The sequence below is a fragment of the Pogona vitticeps genome, chromosome 8 (genome assembly GCF_051106095.1).
Source record: "Pogona vitticeps strain Pit_001003342236 chromosome 8, PviZW2.1, whole genome shotgun sequence".
Classification (NCBI taxonomy): domain Eukaryota; kingdom Metazoa; phylum Chordata; class Lepidosauria; order Squamata; family Agamidae; genus Pogona; species Pogona vitticeps.
The window spans coordinates 16,984,192-17,006,591 of NC_135790.1; the positions used below are offsets into that span (position 1 = coordinate 16,984,192).

Consider the following 22,400-nt stretch of genomic DNA (forward strand, 5'->3'; position numbering starts at 1 on the left):
GGAAGTTGCTAGCTTTTGATGGTAACATATTCCATCTTCCTCAGGCAGTTTCAGAAGTTTCTTGGCATGGTTGTTGTAGTACATGCCCGGTAAAAATTCTTCGGCAACATGTAAACAGCTGGTGGGGTGGGGTGGGGTGGAAATTCCTTCTCAAATAGCATCTTGGAATTGGTGCCCCACCTCTTCAGTGACCACCCACCCACCCACCCCACACACACTACAGATTCAAAGGAATGACTGTAGTGTGTGGTCTTCAACCCCTACACACACACACACACACACACACACACACACACACACACACTTTGATATGGCAAGGGGGAAATTAAGAAGTCATGAGGGCTAGCTATAAATTTGAGGCTTTTCTCCCCTCCCTCAAAAGCCTTGGCAGAGGCGTCGCTAGGATTTGAACCCAGGATCTCCTGTTTACTAGACAGCTGATTTAAACAAGTAGGCCCAGACTTCATATCTAAAAGCGATGTACTGTAATTGCTTTCCTTCATTGCCAACTGAAGTAACACTGGAAAACCACAAGCTAGGCAGAAAATGAATGATTATTCACTGCTGTGTATTCACATGAGGGATATACATTAAATATCCTAGTGAATGGTTATTGGATGATTTGTTGTCTTTGCAATCATTCAGTCCTGTTTTAAAAGTATATTTAGGAAAGAAGAAAAACACGAGGATGGAAATGCTTAAGCTTCTTCCTACGTTAATCATTAAGTTCCAACCATCTCCTCCTTGAGAACTAGCAACTTGACTAGTTTGCTTAACAGCTAATATCCACCCTTCCCCCCCCCCAGTGTCATTACCATAAAATAATTCTATTTTGGCTTGTGTTATGTTTTATTCACTGTGACAAAGACATGAAAGGAAAGCAGATGAAGGAAGAATAAGTTACAGGTTTTTTTTCAGTTCACCTGTATTTAAGATTTGTTAAAGAGTTATGCCCAAGCCCTCATGGAGAATGTGAGTACTGTATTGGGAAGAAATTCCAGAAATAATGTGTATGAGAGAGATGTAGCTTCAACAGAGGGATTCTGGCCCATTAGCAATTACAGTGTCAACCTCCAGTGAGATGGAAAGGAAAAAGGAGTGAACCCACATTAAAAGTGTCCCTTTCTAAAGACTAGAGTGATGTGGCAGATTTTTAAGGGACTGCATAGTATAGTAACCCAATCTTAAGGAAATCTGATTATTTTATTTTGTAGAGTTAGTGACTAGCCTAACAGATGGGACTAGCACAAGTGTTCTTGCCTCACTGAGGTCTAGCAGTCTGATTCTGTACACATTTAGTCAGACATAAGTATTCCTCTGTCCAGTTTGCTTTATTAAATAATGTCTTCAAATTTCTTCCAGTGCCCATGGTAATTTGTGAGTTTTGGGAGCTGTAGTCCACAACGAGAACTTTTCCGATTCATGTTTCCAAGCAGATGACATCCACGGAGACTTACTCCCAAGGAAGCAAATGTTTGTCACACCACTGTGAAAAAAACAAAAGCCTGCTTTCTCCCCCATAGAAAGAGAACCGACCAAACTGAAGCTGTCCGACTTGGAGGAGGAGGAGACGAGACTCGCTGGAAAAGACAGTGACGCTAGGAAAAGTGCAAGCCAGCAGGAGAAGAGGAAGAACCCAGATGAGATGGGCTGACTCTCTAAAGCAGACCTGGGCAAAGTGCGGCCCGAGGGCCACATACGGCCTGCGAGCCGCTCCTGTCCGTCCCGCCGGACAGTTTTGAACATCAAAACCATTTATAGCTTTTTGTCGTAAGGCTGATCAGTTTCTTATCTTTAACATACCACAAAAAAACCTCTTTAGTATTTGTGAAGATTAACAAGTTTAAAATAAAAACAATCATAACATCACTGTTTCATTTTATTTTCAAGTAAATTTGGTTCAGCCCCTGAACACGGTTCAGATTTTTCATGTGCCCCCCCCCCAGAAATTAATTGCCCACCCCTGCCCTAAAAGAGCACACAGGCTGGAGTTTGCTGGGCTGTTGTTGAGGAGAGGACCTTTTGGAGGTCGCTTATTTATAGGGTCGCCATAAGCAATTTGGTAGCACATAACTCCTTTCTCTTCCTCTCCTCCTCCTCCTCACTCACTCACTCACCATGGCAACTCCCAAGTACTGTACCTTTCTTCCCTCGCCTCTTCCCCCCGCCCTCTTATATATATATATAGATATATATATATATATATATAATATATATATATATAATATATATATATACTATATATATATATATATATATATATAGTATATATATATATATATATATATATATTATATATATATATATATATATATATATATATATATATATATATATATATATATAGTATATATATATATAGTATATATATTATACACACACACACACCATCAAGAGGGCGGGGGAAGAGGTATATATATATATATATATATATAATATATATATATATATATATATATATATATATAGATATATATATATATATATATATATATATATATATATATATATATATATATATACTATATATATATATATATATATATATATATATAGATATATATATATATATATATATATTATATATATATATATATACACACACCATCAAGAGGGCGGGGGAAGAGGTGAGGGAAGAAAGGTTATACTCTGTGTGTGTGTGTGTGTGTGTGTATATATATACACATATATACATATATACATACATACATACATACATACATACATACATATATATATATATACATACATATATATATATATACATACATACATACATATATGTATGTATGTGTATGTATATATATGTGTATGTATATATATGTATATATATAATGTGTGTATATGTATATATATGTATATGTGTATGTATATATATGTATATATATGTATATGTGTGTATATATACAGTATATATATATACACACACACATACTGTACATACATACATATATACATTCATACATATACTGTATATACACACACATATACATACATACACACACACATATATATGCTATGATTGTTTTTATTTTAAACTTGTTAATCTTATAAGCTAATAATGAGGGACGCTAATATATGTAGAGAGTGAGAGCGAGCTAATAATGAGGGACGCCAGGCTTGCCCCGCCCCCCTCTGCCCCGCCTCCTCCTCCTCCTCCTCCTCCTCCTCCTGGTCTAAAGCGCGGGCGCTTCGGTTGGCCTCGTGCTGTCGCGGAGGGCGAGGGCGGGGCTGGGCTACGCTGCGCTGCCGGGCCGGTTCGGGGACGCGGGCGAGGCCGAAGGCGATGTTGCCGACACAGGGCCCGTTGGGCCGGGGGAGGATCCCGTCGCGGGGCGCCGCTTGCCTGCCTCCGCAAGTAAGGAGAGGCCAGGGACTAGCGCCTTGAGGGGATCTGCTGCCTCCTTGCTCTCGCTGTAATAATTTTTCATCGGTGCCCACCCGCCCCGGTTCCCGCCTTCTCAGGGCCATCTTGCCTTCCTCCCCGCGCCTCATTCCCTTCCCTCCCCGTGGCTTCCGAAAAATGGGAGGCACGCCAAGAGGGTTTTTTGTTTTTGTTTTTTCTGGCAGGGAAAGGCGACCGCGGGTCCTGATTCTGGCCATTGATGAGCTGGATGGGAGGAAGCAAAAGGGCTTTTGTCTGTGTGTGTGTGTGTGTGTTGTGAGTTTCGTATTCCTGGGTAAGGAAAAGAGCTCTCTGTACATGCTCAAGGACGTGTTTTTATTATCTGCGTAGTGTTGAGGCTGTGCTGCCACTGTGTGATGGGTAAGGAAAAAAAAACTCTGGACTCTTCAGAATCATTTTGCAGCCTGTTATTGCCCAAATCCCGTTGCTGTTTGTCCCGCAGCAACTGTGGGACAGACAGACAGACGGTATCCGAGTTCTCCATCCTCGCTAATTGCCTTTCTTCCATTTAGCTCTACTTCCCACCATGTTATTGTCCCAATTGATTATAACACTTGCTCCGATTTTTTCCTGCCGTATCTGTGGCACTTGATTCTTACAAATATTTTTATCCTCTTGGTGACATATGGAAGGTTTCCAAGTTTCACTATTACAATTTTTTAAAAATATTTTTTTTAAAGGAGTAATGTTGTTTTGTTTTATGTAACTTAATTGAGCAAAGCCTGAGATATATGCCAGAGCTAACTGGGTGTATTTGAACTCATGGGATATCTAGCAGATATACTGATTTTGTGGTACATAAACTGTGTATAAGGAGTCTTGAGGTTCTGTAAATTGCAGCGTTTGGATACTAAATCTGTCTGACACATAATACATCCATATGTGGCATTTCTGTGTCAACCAGAGTGCATCTTATTACCCTGCCCGACTTTACTAAACAATAATTATATGTATCTATTTTATATTGATTTTGTTTTACTGGTCTCTGACGGTAATAAAGTATACTACTAGAGTGCATCTAGGCAGTATAGTATTTTGAAGTCTTTGTTTTCAGTGTTGTTTAGGGAGTGTAGCTGTTACCAAACTTAATGGAAGTGACTAGAGCCTAGTGGTAGGCATAGTGCAGGTTGGATACAGAAGTAATATAGTAAGGTTTTCATAACCTTTGCTAAGAATTCGTTCTCTCTCGGGCCCCGTGGCCTGCCTGCAAATGTGATCTGCCATCTTCTGCTGACCTTGCCTACTGGATTGTCCATCTTTTGAGCAACTTTGAACACATGTGTCTTCGCTAGATCAACAGTAAACACAAAAAACAAAACTTTAAAAAAATATTGTGGCACTTTAAAGAATAATTACTATATTTTTAATCTTTCATTTACTTCTTTAATCACCAAATCTTTCATTTACGGTACTTCTTTAATTGCCAATCTTCCAAAATTTCAAAATTGTTTCACATTCCCACTTACCATATATGTAAGTACCATGTTTTCCCCAAAATAAGACAGGATCTTAAGTTAATTTTTGCTCCAAAAACACATTGGGTGGTATAAAAACCAACTTATATAAAGAGTAGATTTGTCTAGATGGGTGGTATAAAAACCAACTAATATATATATTAGTTGGTTTTTATACCACCCATCTAGACAAATCTACTCTTTATATACAGTATATATTTATTTATTTCTCCTGCTTGCATGTTAGAGACTGACTGTACCAGAACATGTTGTTCTAAAATCTTGTTCCTGTCTTCTAGCTCCATAGTATACCATCTATCTCCCTCCAGGAAAATGCTATCAGGTCTCCTTCAGGTATGGTACTTCTCTCTGATGTTTTATTACTGTTTGTTGGAAGTTTTGAGTGCTACAACTTTTCCCACAAATCTTAACTGCCCTGAAATATCTAGATTACAATAGCACCAGGGAGCAAGCTAGTGTGGGCCACTTTGGAATAGTCAGTCATTATTAGAACAATTTGATCAAGCCCAATGGTTCACATGGAAATAACCTTATGAAGTGTCTTAATAAGCAAGACACTTTAGGATATTGGCAGATTAACCACTTCTGCCCCTCTACAGAACAGAGAAGTGATTTATTTGCCAATATCCTGAAGTGGCTCGCTTATTAAGCCACTTCAGGATATGGACAGATTCAAACTAGAAGGCTTTCTTTGGATCAATTTCAGCAATCCAAACCAGAGTGGTCCTACCAGCACCAAAAAAGTTGAAGCCTTACAAAAGGTATGGATAGAACTGCTCTAGAGGCTGGCTGGCCCTCTCGCAATACAGACATCATCTACTCTCCATCTTTAGAAGCTGACCAGCTCATTCCTGCATTGTTCTAAAAGCCCATGTAATCAGTCGCTTACTGAATTATACAAACATTTATCAGTTTTAATAGCAGTACTGTTTGAGTGCATGTCTCTTTCGTCAGCTTCTGAAACATAGCAATTTGAGGTAGGGCTGCAAAAGAACTTCAGTGTAGGACTTTTTCTCCCTCCCAAAGGTAATTGCGTGGCACCTTGTTTCATAATCATTTGAAGTTAATTGATATGGTGGGAATTCCACCAACAAGCTTTAAGCAGACTTTGGCAAACTACATGAAAAATGAACGTAAAACTGTCTTCTGGTGGCACCACTGAATGTGTTTTCCTTAGCAAGGAATGATGACAAGAAAAGAAGTTGGTGGGAATGAGCTCTCTTGAATTAGGCACAGAAAGAAATGCTTCCAGTTGATGTTGGTACAAGTATTCTAAACCTAATTGCTGCACAGGATGTGTGGAAAGGGAGAAGGGAGCGAAGAGGAGAAAACAGAGTAGTGCATTACACTAAGGGGGCAACAAAAAAACAAATAGAAGGGAGTGATAAGAGTAGTGTAAATTGCATGGGCATGTAGCCCCCATTTTGAACTTATTGTGGCATGTTCTGGTGCGTGATACAATGGTGCCTCGCACAGCGAGGTTAATCTGTCCCGGATTAACCCTCGCTGTGTGAAACATCGCTGAGCGGTAAGAAAAAAGCCATTGGAATGAATTAAACTTAGTTTAATGCATTCCAATCGGCTGATTTACTCACCGTTCAGTGAAGTTTTTCAATGGCTGGCAGCCATTTTTGCGCCCTCTCCTCACTTAACGAGGGCGCGAAAATGCTGCGCGTGGCCATTTTGGCTGTTCCGGCGCCCATTTTGTTGCCGCAGAACAGCTGATCGGCGGGTCGCAAAGCGAAGGTCGGTAAGCGAACCGCTTACCGACCTTCGCTCTGCGATTTTCGCCCATTGGGGCAGTCGCTCTGCGATCGCATTAGCGATTGAAAAAGCGTCACCGTAGAGCGAATTCATCGCTCTACGGTGCGCTCGTTCTGCGAGGCACCACTGTATTTCCCAGTGATCCTATAACATATGGAGAATAGGAGTCTAGCCCAGTCCATGCCCAAGCTAGACCTGTTTGGTCCCGGAACAGAGCTGCTACTTTTTGAAGCTGGGCTGGAACAGTTCCCTGATGAACAGAAAGGCACTTTAAGGGAGATTGCTCTCAGCAAACCAGCTTTTTCTGATGCAAGCAGTCAAGCACTTTCTTGCCATTTGATCTCACCCTCACTGGGTGTCTGCATGTGTTCATCCAGTATGGGGAGAGAGAAGATGGACAACTGTGGCTTCTTTTGATAAAGAGCCCACGATGGACTTCCTTGAGCCATAATGAAAGAGAGGCAGTAGTGAGGACTGGAGGTTTCCCACCCCAAAGCAGTGAAGTGAAAATACTGTAGTAATGTATGTACATCATAAATTATGCCCAGGTTTAGAATCTCTGTACAGTTCTGGTTAGTGGTTTTCAAAAGAGACGCTTCACAGCTCAGAAGCATGCAGAGAAATGCAAAACAAAGGTTCTTGAATTGAAGCAACTTCATCTATAAGAGAACAATATATGAGCCTTTTTTGTTTAGGAAAAGAAGTCCAACTAAGGAAGCCTGGAGAGAAGATTCAGAATTACAGATGGGTTAGAGAATGGTAGTGAAGATCTTCCATCCTTTGGATGGTGGTACATTCAGCACTTCTTTCACCTAAGGCTTATTTGATTTATGGAATTCAGTGCCACGGAATATGGTGGTGTGCCATTATCTTAGTTGATATTTAAGATGAGACTGATTAATTGAGAATAGTTTTACCAGAGGTCAATTGGAACCTCTAATCTTCAGGGCAATTTGCCACACAATAGCTTTCCAGGGGTATGCTGGCTTTTTGATTTTCCTTGCCAGCCCATTGACTAGATCATCATTTCATTTCACAAATCACTTTTTAAAAAACCATATGGAAAATGTGTGTACACTCTTGAGACTGGGGAGCATGAGGCCTTTTGGATATAGTTCTTGAACTGTGTGTCTGATCATTCCTCACCACTGATTACAGTATCTTGGTGTGGTGGGAACGGCAGCCAAATGACACCTGGAAGTTCACTGCTGTTTCAGGCCCTGCTTATGAGCTTTCTGGCAGCATCTTGTTGGCAGTTAAAAAGCAGAATACCTGACTTAATAGGATTTTTCCAGATGGGCTGTGCTTACTTTCTTATAGCCTTCATAACTAGAAAAGCGTAAGCTTGTAGTTTAGTTCCAGAGCTGCCTTGTATTCTCACAATCTTGCCTGTTTTGGCTTTCTGTTCCCAGCTGTATGTGCGCTTCTTTTGCCTAATGAAACAATGGATGTTCTTGACAGCTCCTCCTCAGACATTATTTTGCTATGTATAGTAGCAATGCATTTAATGCAGAACAAAAAGCAAAACTCAAGTAGAGGATGCTTGTTTGCATTGCAATAAAAATGTCATCTACTTCATTAATTTTAATATTTGCACCAGTTGTTCTTACTTATATTCCTGTTCATTCATTACCCCAACTATAGTTTTAGAACATCTGTGACTCACCTATGTTTCTCCATTAACTGTCCTCCCACCTCATTGTCAGTCTCGACTTTTCCACCACCTTTTCTTCCAGCCAACAAAACAAAAATTCTAGAATGTAGGTCTGACCAGGCCCTTCCATTTTGTTTTTGCTTCAAAATTCAAAGGATTTCCCCAGTGTTAAGATATACTTTAGAGCAGCATTTCATGCTGTTCAGTTGGGCAGTGCTTAGCCATCTTGATGTTTTCTGTTGTGACTTTCAGCTTAATCTCACTATATTGTTTGTAATGTGTTTGTTTGGACTGTTTGACTAAAAACATGAAAGCCAGACCTAACAGTGTTCCAAAAATTCTTTGTAAGGGAGAAACTATGAGAAGAACAATAAAGTAACGGTGGAAGCCAGGGACGAGACTGAGGATGAAGACAAAGGTAAGGTTGCTGATAAAGGGCCCTAGTTGTCATTGAGGTAGTGTTCCTGTTTGGAGCTGTGCTCCATAAGAATTAAATGCTGTTCCATAGGGAAAAAATGCCACCAAGCTTACTTCTGTATATTGAAATACTCTATGTAAAAGGATAGGGTTGGGCTTTAAAACGTTGCAACCTCTTTTCCATATACAATGAATTTTGTCTGTGAAAGAGGATTTTGTCACAGCAATCCTCACCTGCAAACTGTAGAAGTGTGGTCCATACGTGGGCTTGCCAAGATGGAGACGTCCATTTATAGCGCAGTTCCCTTGCAGAAAAACCTCCAGGCAGTAGTTTATTTTATTTATTTTTATTTATTTATTTAACTTAGTTGGGCTGATTGCTGGCAGTGATGGAGAGTAAAAGACCTCCCAGTTAAGGTATAATGGTTCTGGATGTTAGGTGCTAGACATTTTCCATCCCCAGGGTAAGAAACTGAAAAGTGAATTTAGGGATCAAAGAAGACAGATGGGTTAATCTGTAGATAATGCTGATACATTCTTTAGTGGCTCAGTATCTCTTAGCAGTCCGGAAAACTAAAAGCTTTGTGATTAGTATCTAGACCTGGCTGTCATGTTTAATTGGTAATAATGTTGGAGTTAACAAAACACGTGGAAATTTGCCTGACTCCTGGCAGAATCAGACTTATATCCTGATTATTGGTAGGTTCCTGTAATTTGGGGGGGGGGGGGGAGAGAGACTGAATTAATCTTGAAAATTCTTTAGTTTTGCAGCTGCATAAATTGATCTGGCAATAGTTTTAATGCAGTACCATTCGTGACAAGAACTCATGATGTGAGCTGAAAAGAGGATATGCGAAGTTCCTGTGTTTCAAATATGGGGAACAAGTGGACTTCAAGATTGCAGTTCTCATTAATACAGGCATTGCCTGTATTAACCAGGGTTGATGGGCACTGCAGTCCAATAGTATTGTGCTGGCCACCTGTTCCACACCTCTGCTATAAGCCGTGAAATGGATAGATGGAAATATTGGTGGGGGGGAATTAACTTTCAGAAACTGACCACTGAAAAGTAGATAGTTTCAATTACTTCCCTTCCATCTAATCTTAAATGTTTTATTTGCAACACTTGTACGATGGCTTTTCTGACGGCCATAGCAGTTCCCATTGTATGCAATAACAAACATGAAAAAGAAACGGGAAGGGCAAATGCAGAAGTAAATGTTTTTGGGTACCAACTGTTTCTGTTGGTTCGATGTCATATGATACCTGTATAGGGACAGCCTCATCAGGAGGTGATTATTAGGGTCAAAGGGGATTTTATCCCAGCTTTGAGACATTGAAAGGACCCCCCCTCCTTTGTTGAATAACTAAGGGCTGCTTCAATGCATTTAGGCCATTCTGTGTATATCTGTGCGGTCATGCCTTCTCTGAATGGATGATTCAGTTCTTAGCCAGAAGTAGTAGTTCATATGCCTAACTAATGCTTGTGTCCTCTTCAAATAACACAGTGCCATTAGCAGAAATATCTCTCTTAAATAAGTTGATCAGAAAATCTCTGGTGGAGTCCTATCATCATGTGGAAGTTCTGCAGCGTGATCCCAACTCACCTTTGTTTTCCGTGAGAACTTTTGAGGAGTTGCATTTGTGAGTAATGCATTCAGTGTTTTCTTTTTAAAGGAATAGTTTATTCAGTGACTTTCCTTCACTGGTTTACCTGAAATGAGAATTGTACATCAAATTGAGTGGTAAATTACAGGTTGTACAGATCTAATTGTGCATTAAATGAGCCATACCATGGAAATGTATTTTATTGAAGAGGTTGCCTACTGATTGTTTTGCTGCTCCCCATGCTAAGTTACCCATGTACTCCCCACTTCTCTGGGTAGTAAGAGCCAACAAAAGGGTTAAGGGTTGTCAACAAGGATGCAGGGTGGATTTGAGGGTTCAAGTCCTCACTTGACCCTGGAAGCCGGTGGATGACCTTGGGCCAGTCGCCTTCTGTCTCAGCCCGTCTACCTCCCAAAGATGTCAGGATAAAAAGAGGATCACCATGTATGCTGCCTTGAGCCACATGAAGGAAAGATGCAAAGGTAACAAATGAATAAGCTCTAGGACTCTTAAACCCAGGATGGTTGAATTTCAACAGTTGAAAATAGGTAAGCCGAGGAGCAACTATAAAGAGCAGGGCTGTGACTGTGATACTTTTTGTGCCTCCTGTTCTTCTTTTAAATGATTGTGTTTCCTTTGCATCTTGTGTGCTTGTTACTGCAGATTGGTTTTATACCTCCCCAGCTCCCAGGGCCCTCCCAGAAACCCCTCAAATTCCAGACAGCAACCAGTCAGTCAATCTATATTTGGCTTTTTAAAAAAAACCCTCTAAGACAACAGTATTTTGGTGGGTTCCTCAAGAGTCCCTCAACGGTCCTTCCTAAAATCTAAAAGGGCCACTTCCTGCTTGTTTGTTTATTTTCATGGTCATTTTTGTCCATTTGTGGGCCTGGTGCACCTCACGATGAGGACTTCCTATCAGCCTTCAATCCCTCAGACTTTTCCCATCTTTGTTTCATACAATTAATTTCATTTTAATTGTCTATTTTGTCAGGTTTCATCATGTTCTCATTTATAAGGCTACATTACAGGCTTTGCATCTACTGATAAATTGTTTTAGAGAATTCAAAATGAGTGCAGGATTTTTTGCTGTATCTTTGTAATATTCTTGTATAAAAACACTGAATTGTAATTAACGTTTTTGTGGTTATGACTTTTATAGTTTGCGTTTAATTGCTGACTTTTCTGTATACATTTTTCGTAGCAATTATAATGCTGACTGGTGGTTAAATTTTTGCATGTCATGATATACATATTTAGAACCTTCACAGTACCTGAAGGTCAGATGTTGTGACTTCCAGACTGAAGGAAGTCACCAGTTATGTTCAGAAGCATCTGAACTGTTTATCTATTTAAAAAAAAAACCCCAACCTTTCCTTGCTTTAATAGAAAGAAGGAGCTCCTGGAGGGTATTTATGCCATGGGTTTCAACAGACCATCCAAGATCCAAGAAACAGCTCTGCCAATGATGCTGGCTGACCCGTGAGTTTTAAAAGAAATTGATTCTTATTAATTGTGTTGTGATATGCAGTGTGGTGTAGTAGGTAGAATGACAGACTAGGATCCGGGAGGCCTGAGTTCAAATCCCTGCTCAGCCATGAAAATTCACTGGGGGTGTGGAACTCATAAAACCATTTCTTAAACATCTCTCACTTACCCTGTAGGGTTAATATGAGTTGGTTCATAACAAAACAGTTGTGTTGTAGTCAATGCGAGAGGCACTTGCATCAGTTTTTAGTGAACTGATGAACCAATTCTTGTCAGATTTTTGTAGATGTGGGAATATATCCCATCTGCAATAAAAACAGACGAATGGAGTTCTGGCTGGGCTCTTATTGCAGTTTCCACAGTTATCTGATTGGCTAATGTAAGAACAATGGCTTTACTTCTGCACTTACGGAATAAAATAAACTGGCAGAGGGTCTTGTTCAATCTCTCAACAAACATACAGATATTTTCCTCTGTCTGATTTACAGCCTTGTTATCTATTACATTGCATCCCCTGTAACTATGTAAAAATCATGTGGCCAATATAGTTTTGTATTCTTTCAATTGTGTAATCAACTATCTTCAAAATTACTTGTTCACATCTTTTTACCTCACTCAGATTTCTGTGCATTATATCTGCTCAGATTCCTCTATACAGTGAGGTTAATCCGTTCCGGATTAACCCTCGCTGTGTGAAAACATCGCTGAGCGGGACAGAAAAGCCCATTGGAACGCATTAAACAGTGTTTAATGCATTCCAAAAGGCTCCTTTACTCACCGTTCAGCAATGTTCCTCTATGGCTGGCAGCCATTTTCGCGCCCTCCCCTCGCTTAACGAGGGTGCGAAAACGCTGCGCGTGGCCATTTTGCGGCTTCCGGCGGCCATTTTGTAGCCGCCGAACAGCTGATCGGCAGGGCGCAAAGCGAAGGTCGGTAAGCGAACCGCTTACCGCCCTTCGCTCTGCGATTTTCGGCCATAGGGGCCATCAGTATGCGATCGCATTTGCGATCGCGAAAACGTCCTCGTAGAGCGAATTCATCGCTCTACGGGGCACTCGTTGTGTGAGGCACCACTGTATAGTCTCTGCTCACTGTTTCATGCCGCTTTCTTTTTCTGAATTCGTATACTTATTCAGCTTTTTCATTTTGCCTCTTGTCTCTCCACGTCTCTTTTTTAAAAATGCCATTTCTTCCATAGTTTGAGACTTCCAGAATAGCCACTATTCCTTTAACTCCATGTTTGCAACCTGTGCTCCTCTGAGGTTTTAGTCTTCAGTTTCCAGAAGCACACCAGCCAGCGTGATGGATCGCCAAGGGTCCTGGGAAGTCCAAAATATCCATCACCACTGCCCTGAATCTGGAACACTTTGCATAGTATTTGTACATTGGACCATTTCCATTTGTTTCCATTAATCCTAACCTGATTCTGTATTTCAGACCACAAAATCTCATTGCCCAGAGTCAGTCAGGGACAGGCAAAACTGCTGCTTTTGTTCTGGCTATGCTGAGCAGAGTAAATCCAAACAAAAAATTTCCCCAGGTAAAATTAGCTAAGAAAGATAACTGTTATTTATATTAGAACCATGTTGGTTTCATAAATGCTAGCTGGCACTCTTTTTTAAAAAATTATTAATTAACCTGAGTAAGGACTACAGCACACCATACATAGAATCATAGAATAGTGAAGTTGGAAGGGGACCGTAAGGCCATCAAGTCCAACCCCCTGCTCAATGCAGGAATACAAATCAAAGGCTATTTGCCAGGTGCTTGTCTAAATTTTTCTTGAATGCCTCCAGTGTTCGGGCACTCACCACCTCTTGAGGTAATTGGTTCCTCTGTCTTACTGCTGTCATAAGGCACAGGTGGGTAGCTTGTGGCCATCGAGATGCTGGTGGACTTCAACTTTCACTGATCCCAATCAGCAAATATAGTGGGATTATTAAAGCTTTATTCCACTAAGATGTGGAGGGCCTTATGGTGCCTAGCCCTGCCATGAGAGTGCCTAGTCACTGTTATGAGATGGCCTTTGAAAAAGCTGGATGCTGCTGTGAAGTTGACATACAATCTTTGCTGAAGGAAATGGCTACAAAAACTTTATTGAACAAAAATTAATGTCAAATTTCAGAGGAGGCATATATCGTTTGGAGTAACATACTTGATATTTTTAAAAAAAATTAAAAGAAAAGCAATAACAGAAAATCATTTTCTTAGCATGAAGCTGATTGCATTGTCCTGTGACATACAATCTTATACTTTAATTAGAATAAAAAATTAGAAGATATAAATGTTCTAAGTTTTCAAATTGTTTATTTACTTTTAGTCACTATTTCAAATCAAAATATTGTAGACAGCTTTGACGGGTGCATGAAATTTCTTTGTTTTTTTTAAAGAGCACATGGTTTTAGAAAGGGGGAAAACTGGCTGTAGTTTGAGGAAAGATGGAAGGAGTGAAACAATTATTTCATGACTGCATCATATATAATGTAAATTACATTTTGCATTGTCATAGAATCAGGTTGTTTGAAGATTAAACTTAGTGTACAAATATTATGGTAACAAATTTGGTCCATTTCTTTTTGTTGCATTCATTATTTTTTGTGTGGTCTCATTTTAAAGTGCCTGTGTCTGTCTCCCACCTTTGAACTGGCTTTGCAAACTGGACGCATAGTTGAGAGGATGGGGAAATTTTGTGTCAACGTACGAGTTATGTATGCTGTTCGAGGCAACAGACGTAAGAATATATGACTTTAATTTGTCTTGCTACCTGTGACCAATGTTAGGCTTTGTTCCATAAGATTTAGGGATGTTGACTATAAGACAAAATCTTGCAGATTCCACTCAGCTGTTTTGGTATAAGTTGCATATTAATGTACCATTGTGTAAATCCCACACATAGTATCCTGTCGTACCAGTCTTTTCAGTAAATTAAACAAAATTAAAGGTCTCTATTCATTGATCTCTTTCTTAGTTCCAAGAGGGACTGTAATAGAAGAACAAATAGTAATTGGAACTCCAGGAACCATGCTTGATTGGTGTTTCAAGCTAAAAATTCTCGATGTAAAAAAGATCAAAGTGTTTGTGTTAGACGAAGCAGATGTGATGATTGACACCCAAAGTTTCTCAGACCAGAGTGTCCGCATTCAGAGGTAAAAATGAATTCATTGATGCTGCCTGAAAACACTGCATGTAGAATCTTCGTGTGTTTTTTTGCAATTCATAATTTGGGAAGAAGTATATAATGTTTGTTTGCTTGTTTGTTTGTTTTTAAATGATCTGTAGCTTGTACTGATCAAATTTGCTTTTAAATTAATTTATTATTTTGGGAAGGCAGGCTGTTTTTATGGCCCATCAGTGCAAAAGCAGCTGCGGGTGCTGAGTACAGTTTGCTTCATGTGGGGGAAATGTGTGCAGGTCAGGTGAGAGACCAGGTCAGCCACAGATGCTCTGTCTGCGGGAAAGAGCCATTGAACAGCATGGTTTACTTTGCTCTGCTGCCTCGGTAATGCAGGTTTAAAATTATGTCAAGATCATGACCTGACAGCACAGGCTTAGTTTCTCCCCAAGATCTTTCCCTGCCTTTGCCCAGGTTAGGCTCGTTTTCACTTGTGTTCAATTAATATGATTTACTCTTCATCATGGTCTCCATGTTTCACATAAATAGGTTCTGCATCCGTATGAATCTTTGTGGAAAGTTACAGAGCATCTGACTGAAAAGCTTTCCCTTTGCCTCTATTGTGTGTGCCTTAACCAGCTTCCTTCAGTCCCCCCCTTTTTTTTGTGGGTGACAACAGTATTGGACTGCTCTGGAGGCTCATTCATTTCAGATAACCAGCCATATAAAATTTACTTGAACCTATTCATTTTTAAACTTCCCTTAATTTCCACACTCTCTTGCCTCTTTTCTAAAATACAAAGTTAGTAGAAGTTAGTCCATTTTCCCTTCACCTCCCCCCATTCCTGCTCTTTTCCCTTACAATAGCTGCCCCCCCGCCCCATGGTTGATGGCCTCTTGGACAGTAATGAAAAATTGTACTAGCTGTGGCTGTAAAATTCCCCAGGCTTGTGGTTACAGTCAGTGCCTATTTTGTTTGAGAGAAACTCGTTTGTTAAAAAATGTAACATTTGTAGGAGGGTTTACTAAATTAATCTTAAAGAAGCACTAGTCCCAGTTAAAATCTTTTCTTTGGGAAAAGTCCCTAAAAGCAATAGATTCTTTAACTCCACAAGCCACAGCTGTACACTCTTCCTCAAAGAAAGAAAGAAAGAAGTTAGACTCTCAAGAAGAAGATGAATTAAAAGACAGTAATGAAAAGCTACTTCTGATATCCAGTCGGGCAAAACAAAGAAGATTTGAAATGTAAACTACCTCTGTAGGTGCCAGATCACCAGAAAGGGGTCCTATTTCAGACCATCCCATTGAGACTCTCAATATTGGATTGGTTCTGATGGTGAACTCCGAAGTCTATCTGTTCAGAATATCCCCAGCTCTTAGCCAAAATCTATATCTCCAAGGGTTACTCTTGGGCAACAGTGACCACCTCTCTTAGCATCAGTAAGTCAAAGGAGGTCAAGATCAAGGTCAAAACATTGGGGCAAAACATAGGCATGATAAGAGCTAACATCTCACACATTCTCCATCAACGTGGGTTGCAGAATCTATGAAATTGGAACCACGTTCTCCCCCAGGCCAGGGTTCTTCATCAAAACATACTGCGACCAGCACAGTCTCTTGATATGGGGATCTACCGTCCATACATCTCCATTGTCTTGCCACCTCCTAATCCTGATATTGTACTTAGCCTGTTGCTGTTTTGTCAAGCCTCGATGTCATGGGAGTCTCAAGGAAACATAGAATGGCTGTCTCTATAGAGCCTGATAATCAGATTACCTGTCCTGTACTCCCTGGCCTTATTCCTTCTTTAGAGACTTAAATATAATAGTGATTGAAGCCCATACAGAGGTGAGAAAAGCTCCTCTTTAAACCACTATTTCTGGGTTGTAGCTCTCAAGTTCCTGGTGAATTCTTGGGTTTGCAGTCCAAAAGAAACAAAGGTCCCTCTAACTCACATCAGGTGCTATAGTCTAAACATTTCATTTCTTCTTTGGCTGCCAATATTGGACTTCTCTCTTAGGTCATAGGATTGGCTCTCCTTATATCCCTTCTGCTCATTTTTGGGTGTAGATCATGTTCATTTTCCTTACCTTGGGAATTGGATGTGGAATCTGCTTCCCCAATCTTCCCATCTTGCTTCTTGTGTCCTGATACGTCCTGGCCTTGTTTAGCTCCACACCTATCCAAAGCAATCCTGTGCACTCAGACTTTTCTGCCCTTTCTTTCTTACTACCCCATATGCCTGGGGACCAGCGTCCCAGCAGTTGATATTAACTCTTCTGTATTGGAGCCTTTCTCCCAAAAGTTCCAGCATTGGAAACAAGTATGTGCAAAGGTCCAAGCTACTTTTGAATGAGTTCCTCTGTGTCATAAAACTGTAGGCAAGTTACTCTTAAACATTACCGTTGCATACTCTTACATATTGTTTTGGGTTTTTTTTCCTGCTAGAAATTTATCTCCAGATTGCCAGATGCTTCTCTTCTCAGCAACCTTTGAGGATCCTGTGCTACGGTTTGCACAACTTATCGTCCCGGATCCCAACATTATTAAGCTTCGCCGAGAGGAGTTGACTCTCAACAATATCAGGCAATATTACTTTGAGTGTGAGAACAAAGAGGATAAATACAAAGCCTTATGCAATATTTATGGAAGCATCACAGTGGGCCAGGGTATCATCTTCTGCCAGGTAAAGCAACTTTGCAGCAAGCAATGAACTTGGACCAGGGTGAGAAAGAATCTAGAGCATAGCTTTGTAGGCAGTGGGGGTAGGGCCAGAGTAATACCGGTAGGGAATGAGAATCTAGAGAAGAAAATTGTTCCATTGTACTGATGTAACACAAGATGCCTAAGTTGGAGGGAGTTTGGTCCTTTCATGTTTTGATTCCCCCCCCCCTCTTCCCCTCTTCATCCATGGCCCCTTTTAAGGATTGATTACTACAAGATTTTGGTGAATGACAGGGGTAGTGGTAATTAAAGAAAGCAGAATGTGCGGCTCTTCTGATGTTGCTGGGCTGCAACTCCAGTTATGGCGTGTTATTGGTTATATGGGTTGGGACTTAAGGGAGTAGCAATCCCCCGTCGCTGATCATTGTAACATGTATTTCCCCCCATATGTAGCACAACAAATCTTAACTCCCATTGCATAGCCGCTGCTAAGAGATAATTAAAATGATGGGAGTTGTGGGCCAGCAACATCTGGAAGGCTTCACATTCTCTATTCCTGCTTTAATAGAATCTCTCACTTCACCAAGACAGGAAATTACTATTTCAGCTGATCTGCCTACACCGGAGCAGGCAGAGTAGAGCCCTTCTATGCATTTGGACTGTAGCTGCAGTCAGTCCTCTCCTTCATGGCCAGGCCTGAGGAATACAGTGGTGCCTCGCATTACAACGTTAATTCGTTCCAGCAAAATCGCTGTAGAACGAAAACGTAATGCGAAATTAAAAAGCCCATAGAAACACATTAAAACCCAATTAATGCGTTCCTGTGGGCTTGAAACTCACAGTCTAGCAAAGATCCTCCATAACGCGGCCATTTTCGCTGCCCGTGCAGCGAGGAATCCATCCCAGAAAAGAGCGGGGAGCCATTTTTTTTACCCGGCGGCCATTTTGAAACCGCTGATCAGCTGGCCGAAAATCGTGAATTTCCCCCATTGAAACCATCGTAAAGCGATCGCTTTTATGATCGCAAAAAGTTTGTCGTAATGTGGTTTCGTCGTTAAATGGGGTGCTTGTCTTGCGAGGCACCACTGTATTGTGAACTGCTGTCTGACAACATATGAAAGGCTGTACTTTGGTCTATGGTACATACACAGTCTTCAGTATTAATAGTTGTGTTCGAGAAGTCTATGTGGGAGAAATGGATAGTGCAGAATTGCAGTACGGAAAATGCTAGATACTGAAACAAAATCTGGCCGTTTTCCAGAGTGGCGGTAGTCATAATCTTGGCTTGTCTCTTATTTCCTATGTTTCCTGGTAGACCCGTAGAAATGCAAAATGGCTGTGTTGTTCGCTGTCGAAAGATGGCCATCAAGTAGCTCTACTAAGTGGGGAGCTTACAGTTGAACAACGGGCAGATGTGATCCAGAGGTTTCGTGACGGCAAACACAAAGTTCTCGTTACGACCAACGTCTGTGCTCGAGGTAAGGTTTGGAGAAAGAAAAGCAAGCTGAGTTGTTGATTTAGCATGGGCACATCAGTAGTAGGTCATTTTCTCATTTCTGTCGCACTCTAGGTATTGATGTGCAACAGGTCACAATTGTGGTCAACTTTAGCTTGCCTACAACACTGACTGGGGAGGCTGCTTTTGAGACATACCTGCACCGTATTGGTCGGACAGGCCGTTTTGGGAAGAAAGGCCTCGCGTTCAACATGGTTGAAAGACATAATTTGCCACTGCTGCTCTCAATTCAAGAGCACTTCAGTAAGTATTGTCTAAGGTAGAACATTAGATTTCTTGGTTAATCACTATTTGAATCCCTCTTCAAAAATATGCTCACTTGCTTTCAGTTTGTTCCACAATTATAAAATGGAAACTACAAGTAAGTAGCTAGGTGTTTATTTTAATGTGCCTACTATCTAGTTAACCATTCTTGGTTTTGTACTCTGGGTATATTACAAGAAGCTAAATAAATTAAATAGAATGCAACACGGTAATGAAATGGAACAAGATAGCAGTACAGGCACAAAAAAGAATTCTTTGGAGAAAGCATTTGTTAGAGAGGAAAATAACAACTGAAAAGATGTGTTTATCTTGTCCTTATGCATAAGAATGAGGAACTGTAACATTCTTCCCATTATGAGCAAGGATGATAAGAATTTCCAGGTGCTCTTAGTAGATTTCTTGCACTGATGAGAAAGATGTCTACAAAATCACCTCCTTTTTGGCACAAAATCACGCAGTTTATGCTATTGACCCAAACTAGGATGACTGCTATTTTGTTTAAGGTTTAAAGTACATGGATGGATAGCTTCTATATTTTTTAAGGGTCAGCTAATCCTTCCTTCTCAAAGGGAAAAGATGCTACAGAGATCTTGTTCAAAATGCATTCAGTTTGCATTATGTCATATGCAAGGCGAGACACCACACCTCTGGCAACCTGGTTTAGCATGATCTAGACTGATCTTGTCTCCTTTTAAAAGGGGAGGGAAACAAAAACAGAAGCCCCCCCCTCGTCCTCTCCTCCGTGTTTTGCCTAAGCTCCTTAACAATCCTCTTCACTGTGGAGAGGGAGACAAAGCTTCCATTTCTTTTTAATTGTTGATAACAGACACAGCGCATCAGCAATATATTGAAAGGGCTTTTAAAAAGCATTGCAGATGTGTTACAATATGGAAAACTTCCTCTGCTGTCCCCTACACAGGAGAGCTGCAAGGAGGCTTTCCATTTCTCAGGATAGTTCAGTGGCTTATACAAAGGGCTAGTTTCAGCCATCTGCTTTGGTTAGAATCCAGCAATCAGACACCAGGACCGAAACAAAATAAGCACATAATAAAAACAACAACAACCCAACAACAGTAGCCCCTGACAGGGATCCAAAAGGAAGCACAATAGCATTAATGAGGGGCAGGATGGTTTGCAATGGCATTATACTGCATGGTCACCAGGAAAAGGAGCAGACTAGTTTGTTTCCAACTGAGACCAAACCACAGGAGAATAGGTCCATCTGGTCACACCCTTTGGCAGTATTCTCTTCTTTCCCACAACTTTGAAGGTCTTTTCATGCAGCTTGCTTAAAGTGCCTGGTGTAGACACGCCCTTAGAATGTTGTCTTCATAGAGCCTTATGGAATCTTATCCACAGCCCATTGTTGCATTGGAATGAAAATTAGATATTGTATATTGTTTTGTGTTTGTATACAAAAACAGCACACGGTATCTCCTCTCCACATGCCAACCCTGTACATCATAGAGGAGGATTGACTAACCTCTTCTTGCCACTGCTAAGGAATGCCTTAAGAATCCTTGAGTAGTATGTTGAGTTCTGGAATGCCCTCTCCTGTGAGCAAAATATCAATTAACTTGTGCCTGCTTTTCAGGTACGTTCATCATGCGACTTGATCCTGAAGATATGGATGCTCTGGAAAAAATAGAAGACTGAATTCTACCAATTCAGTAGCTTGTTAAAGAGTTATTTTGTTTACGTCATTCATCAGATGATGATAGCTTATTTTTGTTGACTTGAAACGAACTGTGATTTATTTATTTTTGTTTTTATCTGTTTTCATGAGAGGGTAGCCTATGTGGTTATCCTTTCTTCTGTATACGTAATATCTTGTCTTATGACTGAGCCTTTGTAATGCAGTCTTTACAACTACCTATTGTAATCTGCATGTGTACATTCTACTACAACAGTTTAATGTGTCCTGACTTGTGATTTTTCTTTGGAGTGGGAATAGGAGAAAACTTATTAAGTGTTATTAAGAAGTGTTCTCATTAATATTATTATTATTAATAATAATATTAATATTAATAATAATATTATTAAACTGTTTGGTGACTTTGCTTAAATTTCTTAGTATCCCATATGACAGTGTTCTGTTTTTGTAATTTGGGAACAGCTGTGTCATGAGGAATCTTGGATCCAATTACATAATAAACTGGACCTTTGAAATGCAAACATCCTATTCTATGTGAATTGATCTGAACTAACAGTAAATAAGATAGAGTTGAATATTTTATCAAATGTACTGTAGGCAGTGGAGAGTTCTGACTAAATGCGATCCACCTGGAGCAGGAACTGGCAAGCCACTCTAGTATCTTTGCCAAGAAAATCCCATGAACAGAAAATAAATGCTAAAAGATGCGACGCTGGAAGATGGGACCCTCAGGTCGGAAGGCATCCAACATGCTACTGAGGAAGAGCAGAGGACAAGGACAAGTAGCTCCAGAGCTAATGAAGTGGTTGGGCCAAAGCCGAAAGGACACTCAGCTCCGGACGCACCTGGAAGTGAAGGGAAAGTCTGATGCTGCAAAGAAAAATACTGCATAGGAACCTGGAATGTAAGATCTATGAACCTTGGTAAGCTGGATGTGGTCAAACAGGAGACGGCAAGAATAAACATTGACATCTTGGGCGTCAGTGAATTAAAATGGACGGGAATGGGCGAATTCAATTCAGACACTTACCATATCTTCTATTGTGAGCAAGAAGCCCGTAGAAGGAATGGAGTAGCCCTCATAGTCAACAAAAGAGTGGGAAAAGCTGTAATGGGATATAATCTCAAAAATAGAATGATTTCAATTCGAATCCAAGGCAGACCTTTCAACATCACAGTAATCCAAGTTTATGCACCAATCACCAATGCTGAGATGACTGAAATTGATCAGTTTTATGAAGACTTACAACACCTTCTAGAACTGAAACCAAAGAAAGATGTGTTTGTCATTATAGGGGATTGGAATGCTAAAGTAGGGAGTCAAGAGATAAAAGGGGCAACAGGAAAGTTTGGCCTTGAAGTTCAGAATGAAGCAGGG

At 40.5% G+C, this 22,400-nt stretch overlaps 1 protein-coding gene across 1 annotated transcript; it reads left to right on the plus strand.

The window, feature by feature from the left end:
• Nucleotides 1-3,199: 3,199 nt before the first annotated feature.
• On the plus strand, nucleotides 3,200-21,543 carry DDX25 (DEAD-box helicase 25). Its single transcript, XM_072978906.2, has 12 exons — nucleotides 3,200-3,358; nucleotides 5,160-5,214; nucleotides 8,649-8,717; nucleotides 10,225-10,360; nucleotides 11,714-11,806; nucleotides 13,250-13,352; nucleotides 14,429-14,543; nucleotides 14,781-14,958; nucleotides 17,373-17,610; nucleotides 18,904-19,066; nucleotides 19,159-19,347; nucleotides 20,963-21,543. The coding sequence occupies exons 1-12, from the start codon at nucleotides 3,287-3,289 to the stop codon at nucleotides 21,022-21,024; spliced, it is 1,473 nt and encodes a 490-aa protein (XP_072835007.2). The 5' UTR covers nucleotides 3,200-3,286; the 3' UTR covers nucleotides 21,025-21,543.
• Nucleotides 21,544-22,400: the final 857 nt, after the last annotated feature.

What these genes read in the sequence shown, in the direction of transcription:
- DDX25 (XM_072978906.2), top strand. Translation starts at nt 3,287, where the DNA reads ATGTTGCCGACACAGGGCCCGTTGGGCCGGGGGAGGATCCCGTCGCGG. An exon ending in TGCTATCAGGTCTCCTTCAG is followed by an intron (nt 5,215 to 8,648) that starts GTATGGTACTTC and finishes ATTCTTTGTAAG; the next exon opens with GGAGAAACTATGAGAAGAAC. An exon ending in ACTTTTGAGGAGTTGCATTT is followed by an intron (nt 10,361 to 11,713) that starts GTGAGTAATGCA and finishes TTGCTTTAATAG; the next exon opens with AAAGAAGGAGCTCCTGGAGG.